At 40.0% G+C, this 12,809-nt stretch overlaps 1 protein-coding gene and 1 long non-coding RNA gene across 10 annotated transcripts in view; one reads left to right on the forward strand and one right to left on the reverse strand.

Moving 5' to 3' along the window:
• The window catches only part of LOC122983559 (spectrin beta chain, non-erythrocytic 4-like), an 82,400-nt gene that overhangs the window by 11,607 nt on the left and 57,984 nt on the right, over nt 1-12,809 (reverse strand). For all 9 annotated transcript variants that reach the window (XM_044353366.1, XM_044353369.1, XM_044353365.1 and 6 more), the window contains 10 exons: nt 8,812-9,075; nt 5,360-5,584; nt 4,700-4,789; nt 4,247-4,525; nt 3,825-3,955; nt 3,057-3,261; nt 2,539-2,784; nt 1,703-1,837; nt 747-991; nt 26-164 (listed from right to left, as the gene is read on the reverse strand). In XM_044353366.1, coding sequence (XP_044209301.1) covers nt 26-164; nt 747-991; nt 1,703-1,837; nt 2,539-2,784; nt 3,057-3,261; nt 3,825-3,955; nt 4,247-4,525; nt 4,700-4,789; nt 5,360-5,584; nt 8,812-9,075 — 1,959 coding nt within the window. The remainder of the gene's footprint in view (nt 1-25; nt 165-746; nt 992-1,702; nt 1,838-2,538; nt 2,785-3,056; nt 3,262-3,824; nt 3,956-4,246; nt 4,526-4,699; nt 4,790-5,359; nt 5,585-8,811; nt 9,076-12,809) is intronic.
• On the forward strand, nt 6,670-8,891 carry LOC122983560. The gene is made up of 3 exons (XR_006403733.1): nt 6,670-6,750; nt 7,346-7,350; nt 8,818-8,891. It is a non-coding gene; the product is annotated as an uncharacterized LOC122983560 (long non-coding RNA).

Below are 12,809 nucleotides of genomic sequence, written 5' to 3' on the forward strand. Positions count from 1 at the left end.
TAATTATCACATCTCCTCATCTCACCTCTTCAGCTGCAGGGTTTCTAGCAGCCAGCAGAGTCTTTCCCATCTCGATACACTCCAGCGTGCTCTGACTGCGAGCCTCCACTTCGCTCTTCAGACTCTGGTGATAGTTCATCAACACTTCTACTGAAGACACGTCCCTGCAGGCAACACAGAACACACACACACACACACAGTTAGCTCACCATACACAGACACCAACACCTAATTGGTTTTCCACACTGCTGACTGACTATACACAGAGAACTGTACTGTAAAACTATTTCTGACTGGTGTGTTAGACAGACAGATCTTTTTTAGAAGTAATTCAGGTTGTTATAGAGTTGTTGATCACAGCTCCAACTGAGAATAAAAACATATCAAAGGCTAGATTACCATGTTCTGTTCTAACAGGTTTTGTTTCAGCCTGATAAAGATTTATTTATGATTTATTGAGATTTAAAACATATGAGTTACAGCTAAAATGTGGTGAATATTGCTGTTGATGTAGTGATTCCTTTCATGGAGCCCTCCTGTTGGCTACTTGTTGGCTGCTGGATGATATTTTTGGTCATTTGCAACACCTGAGTCTCACAGATTACACTGGATTACAAAAATTCCTCTTATTCTTTACTTAAAAAAAGTTTTTGTAACTTGAACTCTTCTATCTCTGGTCGTCATATCTTCGTATGAAAGGTGAGGTTGTAACAGATTCTGCGTTCCTGCTCCGGTAGCGCGGATACCTGGGTTTCTCTCCTGATCCTATCTGACAGATGATCGAATCCATCCACATGATCTGATCTCGGACCATGCTGAAGAACCTCAGCTTGTCCGTCTCCGTGGTGATCTGCACCCGACACTCCTCGCAGGACGTCAGCAGCTCCTTCCAGCACTGCATCACCTCGTGCTCGTGGCAGGCGATGGTTTCCGCCTTCTCGCCGGCGTACACCGTCCTCAGCTGGGCCGCGCTCTCCTGCAGCTGACGCACCTGGCAGAGCGGAAGCGTAGATTTTAGGGGAATGCTAAGCTGAACAAGGAAAGAAAAGAAATTAAATTATAGAAAGGGAAAGATTTTGTTTTTTTTTTTTCCGAATGACGCACAAAACACAGCTGCTCTGACAGCTGTGTGTTTAGTCAGAGACAAACGGTACAGGCTCCGTCACTGGAGCTGCCGCCGAGCAGCTGTGATTTTTGCATCTTTCTTTAGTAAAATGTGCCGCTGTCTCTGTTCCCCAGGTGCATGACAGAGATGAGGTTAAACAAAAATATTTTAACTATTATTTATTTCATTCAAATTGGTTTTATTGGTATTACATGGTACTTAAAATGTGTAGAATAGAACAAAATACAAGAAAAGAATATTAGTACACAAGGACAGACGATTTATTCCAAAAAATGTGGGGATTTTGGAGGATAATTCTGCAGTTGAAAGCCAATCACAAACTCCAGCGTCATCATTGCTATCTTACCGATTCAACATGATCACCTTCACCTCATGCATGCATGCTAAACAAATGTCTGCAGGCCTTGAAGTACATGTGAAAAATTAGCATTAGCATCTCTCCTGTGAACCATTACAGGGCTGATCATCGTCGGAGGAGGAGGTCTTTGTGATTCTTCCCTACATGTGTCATGAGGTCAGTGAATACTAAAAGCAGGTAATTTAACATGCTGTGTGTTCATGTGCATGTTGCCGTACCTGCGTGACCAGCAGCTGTATGTCCTGCTCGAAGCTGTGCAGGAGTCTCTGCAGGGTGCTGGTGTTGGCGGTGCTGCCCTGCCGATCCTGAACTTCAGGCAGCCTTCGATGTTTGTCCTCAATCTGGGCCAAAACCTGAAGAAAAAAAAGATCATAAAGTAGTGCAGAAAAGTTTAATGTGTGGAGAAAAGTATAAAACATCTTTAGTTCATACAGTGTCTGTGTGTGGTTTGTGAGATCTGTGTAGAAAAAGTAGAAAAAGTTTTATGTTTTTAAGGCTTAACTGCCATTGAATGATTAAATTTCTCCTCTGCGGGTTAAGAAATGTCCACAAATCTTTGGGTTTATACAATATTTTCAAAATCAACTCATGGCACTACATGACAGCTGACGTTTTGGAGCTAAAATGTTTGCACTCGACAACAATTAATTCTAACTAATGCATAAAATCTCACTGTAGCCTATCAAATTGAAGTGATTGATTGTTTTATTTCTGGCAGAAAAACTGAATAGTTTGCTTACTTTGAAGGACACTGGTGCATAATCAGCAACTAATTTACATTTTCTCCCCCACTTTTTTTAATTTTTCATGCTGTCCTCATCACAGAAGGCCCTTCATGTGACAGAAAACACTAAAACGTGGGTGAAATAAGTTTAAATCAATCTGCTTTTTAAAAGAAAATAGAAAATAATAAGCCTTATTTATTATATATGTTGTATTGCATTGATATTCCCCTCAGTGATTAATAGGCCATTATCATTGCACCAAACAATATTGTACTATATGGTATCAAATAGCTAATAGTTTCTATGTCTTCATCGCTCGTTCATCTTACCTCTCTGCAGTCAGAGAAGAACTTGTGTAGTTGGTGTGAGGCGGCGAGCATCTGCGCCCGGGTCTCCATCAGCTCCAGCAGGTCGGCCCAGGCCTCGTTCACCCCGTCCTTCCATTCAGCGATGGTGGCTGCCTCGGCGTGGCCGTAATCGATGAGCTCATCCACCATCTGGTTGACGGCCGTCACTCGTTCCTGCCCCACGCTGCCCGTCTCTGACGCAAACTCTGTGAATTTCTCCTGCAGGACCTGGAAGAGGGAGGAGGAGGGAGGGAAACAGAACAAGAGCAGAAAATAATCTCTTGTTTTAGATTGTTAGTAAATGAACATCTATTACTCTTCATGTGCTTTTAGATACGTTACTCATTCACAGGCACATCAAAAATGAATAAAATCATCCAATTAACAGTTGTAACTTGACATAATAAACAGTCAAATGAGACCATGGCTCCGTGTAATTTTTAAATGAGGCTTCTTAAATCTATTATTAATACACAGACACTATCAGCTGACACACTTACAGTGACATGCTCATAGTCTTGACCCAGTTCGGGCGAGCTGGCGACCACCTCCCTCTGAGCGATCCACTGCTCCAGCTCGTCTACCTCCCTGTTGAGCTGGTAGAGCCAGTACTGCTGCTCCAGACGGCTCTTCCTCTCCTCCACCAGGTCCTTCAGAGACACGTACAGACGGTCGATCTGCGACTGACGCTTGCTGATCTGCTCGCTGTGGAAGAGAGAGGAGAAAGCGTGTCAGGTCAAGTATAGAAGGCTCTCACCTTTAGTTACCCACAGTAGGTACAAAGGCGTTAGAGGTACGAGGGATGTGGGCGATGGCGCTTTACTTGTAACAACCACATACAATCAATGCTTGCAGCGCTAAGAGCATCTTTTTATAATTCAAATATTGTCTTTGTCCTTGTCAGGGTTAGTGACAATGACAGATCTTTGTCTCTGTGCTGCAATTGTTGAATCTTTCATTTGACATACGCTTTGTTAAAGATTGATTGTGTGAAACAACAGTCGAGTCCTCACATTCGTCCTCGACAGATCAATCATATCGAGCAAGATGTATGACAGTCAGTTTGAGTTTTTGAGTTTTAGAACTAAAAATAACGGCTGTGAACAACTTTACGTTTTAATTTGGTGACTGACTTTTGTCAGAAAGAGAATGAGAGCGATAAAATCAAACCGTTTCTAATGTGGTCATAATGCTGAATCCCTGTGATAAATTTTATGATGACAGAACATCTTAGCTCGTGTATCTGCGCGTCTTGTTTACATGCTCACCAGTCTGGGTGTCCCATCTCCAGCAGCTGTCGACACTGCTGTGACAGCAGGCCGATGGTCTCGGCGTAGTCCTCGATGGTCTGTTCCAGGACCAAGTGTTTCTTCAGCAGCTGCAATGTGCTCGGCTCATCCTGGAGGGAGGAGAAAACGGCACAAACAAGTTTCACTTTAAAAAGAATATACACACACAGCAGCACAAACTCTGCATCCTGTCTCTTTATATACAATATCCTGTAAGTCAGATTAGGGTCCAACTAGATGAGATGAAGCACAAAAGAGGATTTTAAATCAAAGTTTTGTGTCTAAAACGTTGTGAGACTAGAAGAGAATCATGTAGCAGCAAGTTTGAGACTGATAATGAGTAATTTATTAGTTATTATATATTTAAATGGCCAAGAAATTTCAGACAATCGCTCACACACCTTCCCCTTCTCCTCGTTCATCATGTGCAGCTCCTGCTCGCTCAGCCAGGCCTCCACCTCAGCTGTGTCGAAGTAGTACTGCTGGGCCTGGTACATGGCGTCCAGGATCAGCTGCCTTCTCTCGGTCTCAGCCCAGAGCAGAGCCCACAACTGGGCCAGCTGGTCGTGACCCGCCCTGACGCAGTCGGCTTCAGGGCTGCGTATGGAGGTTATGATCCCCGCCCTCTCCAGGACGTCCTCGATCCTGCTCCTGTGGCCCTGTAGCTCCCTCTGAAGTGTCTGGAGGAGAGGAAGAAGACAGAGGAGGTGACTGTTTTGATCCTTTTTATGTTGAACGTCGTCTCTATGTGACTTGATCAGGGTGAGTTGAAAGTGTATTAACTTATTATTTAAGTTATGTATTGCGTCAAAGCTGTGAATCAGTAGCTATACTAACTATTCTGATTTTCTTACCTGGTTCTTCTTCATGAGCTGTTGGACGGCCTGCAGAGAGGAGCCGTGCTCCTGACTCATGGCCATCGGGAGGCGCTCCTGGACCCACAACTACAACCACAACAAGACACACGTTAGTGAATATTTGTCCAGCTGTGTGTCCAGTTTGTGGGTTTGCATCAAGAGAAAATGTGCATTTAGAAATTGTAAATTAACAGTAACAGTATCTTGCTGAATCTTATTAATCATTCTTATCTTTTCTCACCTGGATTTTAAAATTTTGGTGCATTTGCACGTTTGGTTTGCTCTGATCATGTCAGTTAAATTTACAGGAGGATCTAATTAAAGAAACATTTAAAGAATTTGGATGCATCTTAACTCGGTGTGAAAAGTCACACTAAAAGATTTGAAAAACATGCAAAAAATACTAAAACATGTCAGGTTTTCCTATTTTATAATTCATTTGTAAAGTCAACAATTGAAAAATAAAACATGACAGATTGATTTGACAAAAATGAATCAATTTTGGTTCACTACGAAAAAAGCGCAATTGGAATTAATGCAAGTCACAGCAGTGTCCCTTTAAATGATGAAACAAGAGTGTGTGTGTGTGTGTGTGTGTGTGTGTGTGTGTGTGTGTGTGTGTGTGTGTGTGTGTTGCCCGGCGACCATCAAACTCACAATCTCATCCTCCAGGTCTCGTCCGACTTGGTGAACTTCTTTGGACGCCAGCAGGATGCGTCGTCTCTCCTTCAGCGGCTCGATCAGACGAACCATCCTGGCCTCCACGGCGGCCTGTTGCTCAGCAACCGTCTCCTTGACCTGTGTCTGCTGTGGTATCGAGGCTGCTTGCACCTGGAGCTGCCCCACCTCTTTGTACCACTCCTCCATCTGACACTCCATAGTCTGAGGGGGAGGAGGAAGAGGAGAAGGAGGAGGAGAACAGTGGAGGAGAAGGGGGGCGTAGAGTGGAAGTTATCAAGTGGACGGAGGAATGTGTTGATTAGGAGAGAAGCATTGAGGCAGGTGAGAGAGAGGAGAGAGTAACATGGGTGGAGGTGAAGAATAAACATGTTGTCATGGGAAAGAAGATAAAGAGGGGATGAGTGGGATGTAAAGAGTGTGACAGAAATATATAAATGAGTAAAATTACACATTTCATTTTTACCGAACTTACATTTAAAGGTGCATTGTGTAGAATTTAGTGGCATCAAGCGGAACAGACTTAGCAGAAATGGAATATAATATTCATAAGTATGTTTTAATTAGTGTATAATCACCTGAAAATAAGAATTGTTGTGTTTTTATTACTTTAGAATGAGAGGAAGCAGGTCCTCTTCCACAGAGCCCGCCATGTTGCACCACCATGTTTCTACAGTAGCCCAGAATGGACAAACTGGCTCTAGAGAGGGGCTTTCGCATATTTTGGAAGTTTTGCAGCTACCGTAGGTTCTCCTACATGCTTGGAAGGGGAGGGGGAGGCAACCTCACCGCTAGATGCCACTAAATCCTACAGACTGGTCACAAAATTTTAGTTAAAAACCAAAAATCTTATTTTGAAAATGAATTTTAAACTTACCATAATAATATTATATATACAGTTTTAAGTTAAAGATACATGTTTTTTCCATAGTGGATACACATAATTATAAGGAAACAATATGATATGTCCTAGTTTGTGGCCCATCACTTTAAACGAAGCACAATAAGACTGCACTCATAATGTGTTGCTTGTAACGCCTGCAGTTAAAGCATTAAAATGGTAAAAGGGTAAAAACATCATGAAAGAAAATAAATGACTCTTTGAATCTATATAGATTTTAAAATATTCCTAAATACACTGAAAAAAGTTCAGCAAACGTGATAAATGATGGACATGAAAGCAGATCGGAGATGGAAAAATAACCCAAAACAGCAAAAAAAAGAACAGTTGATAGACATGAAGTGTAGTGAAGGTTACTGTACCCCTTGTCAGGATGGATGCTGGGTAGTGGAGTTTGGTTTGGAGTTAGGATGATGTGGTAAAGCAGTGCTAATGGCGGCCTGTTAAAGGAAGCTGTAAGCGGCATGCTGTGGGAGAGGAGAGTGAGAGATGTCTGGTGAAATGATGAAGTAATGAAAGGATGATGAATCTGTGCGCCAGACCGGGTCACACCTGCTGCGCAAAGAGTCTGACTCCCTCCAAACCATCGCTGTTGGAGGGCAAGCGAAGACTTTCATCCCGACATCATATTTCTACCTCCATGAAATTAAAATTAGTGGATATTTAATTACTGAAACCAACATGTTATTGCAGACAATTGAATTTTAATCCTGGAGGTTGGATGTTTGTCGTTATTTGCTCCGATGATCGAGAGAGTTTCATGACGTTGGAGCTGCTCGATCAGTCAGATGTGAAGTAAAAGAAAAAAGAAACTTTTAACTTCTTTAAAGCCATCACTATCTGATAAAACCTCACTTACATCTCCCTTAAAAGACCTCAGAGAATAAAAGTCTGGTCTGGTCTTGGGGGAACCTTTGCAGCCCAGTGATGCCACCTGTATGTCAGAGAGATTCATGTCTGTCTAAAACCTCTACAGGCTGAGTGCTACTGTATTTACACAAGGAATTAACCAGTCTAAATAAAAAGAAAAGAGAAGAAATTGGTGTCAGTTGGAAAACTCTGAGGTAATGTTTTGATTTTTTGTCGTTTTAATAAAAGATAAATGATAAAGTTGCTGCATTTATAGAGCACCTTTCAACCTGAGAACAGGACAAACACACGTTCATACACTGATGGTTGCGTAACTGCGAGGTGCTGCCCTGTTCAATGAGGTTAATCAAGTAGTTGATCAGCTTACAAGCAGCGCTGACAAGCTTACAAGCAACAAAATTAAAAATTTATTCCTTATTTTTCCTGATTAAAACACCGTAGTTACACCAGTACAGAGATGTAATCTCTCATCAGCCACAGTCAGTCTGAACAGAAGAACACGTGAACCAGCTGCTCAGTGTTCAGTATTTAAATACCGATATTGACTGATTGAAATACTGATTTTAATGCAGTGACCTAAACTTATGTTCAATTAGCATGGCGAGATAACAGTGGACAAAGAGATTAAATTGTATCCAATCAGTCACAAAACAATTATCAAAAGGCATCGAAATCTGTTGATTTAGTTGACAAACAATCATAAAATTCTGCACAAAAGCATCTGTATTTTAAAATACACTAATCAATAAGCTTCAGTTATCAGTATTTGTGAATGATGTTGGGATGAAACTCTGGAGAAAGCTAACCGGGTCGGTAGGAATGCTGATGTGATATAATGTTTTCAAAAAACCATTAAAACAAATTAAAAATGAATGTTGGCGTGAAAGTAAAAGAGTCTGACGACGCAGAAATGAGATGAAAAGCTGAACGGAAAAGGATCCGGGCACGGAGTGAGAAATGTTGTTGTTAGTCATTTTCAAACATGATGTTTGTTCAAATATTAATGAGGTGATGTCATCGACGTGTGGCCATAATAACGAAAACAGTTCAACATGTAGAGTAAGAAGCAGAGAATCAATTCAGGTCAAACTGGTAGAAAAGTGTTTGAACTCTTGGTGAATGATCATTTTACCAACACGTTTTCAATCTGTACCAATGAAAATGCATAATTATAATAAATTCACATCATGTTTTGCCCCAAATTGCACAAATATCTGGCAAAAAAATTACTCAGAAATGTCATCAAACCATATAAACTGTCTGCTATGGCTAATACTAGAGGCTAACACAGACTCAATAAGTGCCAGAACAGTTAACTTCAATAACTTATAGAGGAAATAGAAACATCTGTTATATCTTTGTCTGCTTGTTGGATTGATAAAAAGGCTTAAAACCACAAAAACAACAAAACAACAACAAAAAAACAAAAACTGATAAAACGAGCAAGAGTGAACTTTAATTGTTATTGCTAATTGTGCTCTTAAATATTAATGTTTGTCTGGGAGAAAATGTCTTTTTAATGCAGAAGAAAGTCTAACTCATCATTGTTTTGTTATTTTCCTGTCAAATACTGATTATTTCTAACCATCGAAACTTCATCTGATAATGAATCAAATTAAAGAGATTACAACCCAAAAAGTTTCTTTTCAATTGTACAAACCTGTAGTTTTTTGAGCTGCCTGTTGACGCTGGTGAGGTCCTGTCCCTGGTCTACGTAGGCCAGTTGACCCTCCAGCTGGCCCAGTCTCTGGTCCAGGCTTTCGTAGCTCTGTACCAGCAGGTCGGCCCTGTTGGCCTCGAAGAGCTGGCGGGCTTTGGCCTGAGTGGTGCTCTCCAGATCCTGCCAGCACTCCCTGATCTCCTCCAGCTTCCTCCGGACCACCGGGCTGAGCTCGGGCTTCTCCTGGATCAGTTGCTGGCCCTCCTGGATGGAGAGGAAGAGGAGGGGGAGGAGGAGGAGGAGGAGGAGGAGGAAGAGTGGTGAGACAGAGTAAGTTTAACATGCAAATATAACACTTCAGGTAAAAAACGGAAACAAAAGGCACTTAATTGAATGTTATGGCATAATTACCACACTATATTAAACACAACCTGTTATGATAATAAGGTCATTCAGAGAGAAAATTACCACCTTAATTAGTTAATTTATGTCTCACACACACAGAAACTGGGAAATATTAACATAAACTCAAAATCTTTATGCATCAGTTTCACGTAAATGACTTTTTCTCATCACTAAGCAAATTAATTTCAAAATATACTCTAAAATCTAATCAGATCATCTGCTCTGATAAAATAAGTTAATGAGATTCAGGCTAGAAGAAGAAAGCTTGATATGTTTTTCTATTAAAAATTATCGGTATTTTTCCAATACGCAGTAACGCTTCAAGACATGAGCAGCGGGTGTAAAATGAGCTTTTTCTGCTAGCAGAAAAATGACGTCGTCTGTCAAATTATATCCCAAATTCCATTATTTTTCAATCAAAACTAGAAATACCGCCTCCCAGTCGAGTTGAAGTTTACATCCATGTCTGTCCAGACTCATATGATATTTATAGTGAAGACTTTAAAGGAATTTAATAAAAGGTGTTAAGTGTATTTTTTGGAGAAATGGGAGTCATCACTGTATTGACAAATATGATTCACGTGCTGGTACAGAGGACTGATAGAGAGCTTCGTCACGTGGTGCAACAATAATCACCTGCTCAATATCAGCAAAATCATAGTGACACAGTGACCTTTGACCTTTGACCACCAAAATCTAGCTCATCCTTCAGTCCAAGTGGATGTTTGTGCCGAATTTGAAGAAATTCTCTCAAGGTGTTCCTGAAATATCTCGTTTAGGGGAGAAAATGGGATGGATGTGAGGTCACGGTGACCTTGACCTTTGACCTTTGACCACAAAAATCTAAACAGTTCATCCTGTTCTCAAGCTGTTCTTGAGATATCTTGTTCACAAGAGCAGGACGGACCCGAAAACATAAAGCCTCCGACCACGGCCGTCGCTGGCGCAGAGACATAAAAATCATTTACTGCCATAAACTGGAAACTAGACACTGAAATAATTCAGTAGCATCTAAACATCACAATAATAATAAACATAATAATCTATCTGTAAAATATAAAAGCGTCATAAATCCAGAGTCTGTTTCATTCTCTTCATATACAGTCTGTGGCTTCACTACATCCGCAAATATTCTCTGGATCTCATGTTCGGATAATTATGTGCCGACACTGTGGAACTAGGTTAGGAGGTGTGTGTTTGTGTGTGTGTGTGTGTTTGTGTGTGTGTTTGTGTTTGTGTGTGTGTTTGTGTGCACATGGAGAGATTAAACCTTGCCGTATCAAAATGCCTCATAAATTACCTCACGCTCCCCTTCCCCCTTCTCTCTCTCTCTCTCTCTGTCCTCTCTTTTTCATATTTCTGCCCCCTTTTGTACTTCATCCCATCCTGAACACCCCCCCCCACACCCCCCACACTCCCTTTAGACACACACAAACACACACACACACACACACACACACACTCAAATGCACCACCATTCCTTATGTACACCTGCTCCCTTCCTTTTTTCTCTCCACAGTAAAAACCTTCCCCCATCCAATTGTAATTCGTCTTTTGCAGTCCGTGTGTTTGTATGTGTGAATAAGAGAAAAGAGAACTGAAGACAGAAAGACAAAAACAAAGAGAAAAAAGATTTGAAAGAAACATACAAACAGAGAAGAAGATAAAATAAACTCGTGTTGGGAAGGTCACGAAAAACTGTTTCATACTTACTAACATTAACTATTTAAGTATATTACCATTAAGCATCTGTATTTATCTTTTAAAAGACATTGAATTTATGAGGCATTATGGCTTCTATTTGTCTACATTTGGAAAAAACTAATATTAATATTTACTAATGACATGTAGTACATATTTAACTAATATTACTTCACATGTATTCAAATAAATCAAGTGTTGCAGCCATGCTTCTTGTACAACTGAACATTTTGAAAAGGTTTCAAAGGTGCTGCCCAGAAGTTTTTCTCAATAATATTAAATATTCATGATTAAATGATCAACAATCAATTTTTAAGTGTTTGTGTGTTCATTTTTAAGAGTTTAACACTGAAAACCTCAGCTAATCTGCTTCATTAGGAGTGTGTGGTTGTGGTTTAAGCAGATGTGACTGACAGTGGTCTGTTGATGTCAGCAAACAACACAAATGTTGCTAAATACTGATTGGTGCACTAAGTCCCAGTCAGTTAAAACACAAATACAAAAAATGTTTAATTTTAATTAACCAAAACTGCTTGAACTCTGGCAGAAAAACATATGTGTTGAAATAGGACTCCTTCACTCACAGTAAGAAGCTGATTTAAACTTCGGTGTGTTTAAGGTGTGGCCATAAAATCTGAATTATGAGTGATCTTTTAACATTTAGAGTCGTGGTTATGGGTATAATTTAGTATAATTCAAGTATAATTTATAGTAACAAAAGTCGCAATCAATAAATATTCTATTTTGAGAGAATTAGGACGCGGTATTTAAGGTACTCTGTAACAGAACCTGATCCAACTTGATATTCTGACGCATTTTTCTGCCAAAAACTACATTTTGCAGCATTAGCTGCTTGGCAGGTGGTAATTTCAGACTCTGCCAGGACATTTCAGGAAGAGGGTAAAATAACTTTGAGCAGTGACTCATCATCGTCCACAGAGGACCACATCTCTCTCCTGAGTCACTCAGGTTATCATCAAATCTACAGACATACAGAGCTCTGCCTGATGACTGGAAACCGGACGCCACCGAGGTGATAAAACGGTTTCCGGACCAACATCCTGGATGAGCTGTGATTACATCTTTGGGTTATACAGACAGGTCCAAGTTATGAATGTGAGTAAAGTTATAAAAGCAAATAACAAAGTAACACTAATGACATCACAGAAGTCCAACAATTCCCCTCAAAAGCTATTTTTGTATTGTTTATATGCATTAAAGTGAAAATACAGTGTATTTTAATTAATGGAGAGAATTCTCTTCACCTATATTACCTATACAAGAATATACAGTGTCATTAATTACAAAATGCATTTTAATTTATGGAAAGACTTATTATTATTACACATTACAATATAACGATATTACAATAGTATTTTCTTTTCATCAGATACTGTGTACGTAGTATTTGGTGAATACTATATATGAAAGACACTGTATATGATAATACGTTCTACAATATACAGAAAGTGGTTATAATTTCTGGTATTTTGAAAGTACAGCATTTAATATATTGCACAATATCTTGCAAATATATAATAAACATATTGTAAAACATTAAATTTCCATGTATGGAAAATATATTCCTATTGCATAAATGACACAAACTCTATCAAATCAAGGTTAGAATAATAATAATCAAAAAAACAAACACTAATCTCACAAACTTTCTGCATACAAGTGAAGAAGAAACAAGCAAAAAAGCAAACTGGAGATGACTGGGGTTTATAAATTTGTATCTCCGAGGTGTAAATGTGTGTACATGCTGTCCGTAACCACACACACAGAAATCAGAGAGGAATTACAAGGTGTACAGCGGGCTACTCTACACCACTCACCGTCCTGAGTCAGTGTTAGCGCGTTACGTCAGCCGGCTGGTGTAGCCTTTCTCC

Source organism: Thunnus albacares, chromosome 6, assembly GCF_914725855.1.
Source record: "Thunnus albacares chromosome 6, fThuAlb1.1, whole genome shotgun sequence".
Classification (NCBI taxonomy): Eukaryota; Metazoa; Chordata; class Actinopteri; order Scombriformes; family Scombridae; genus Thunnus; species Thunnus albacares.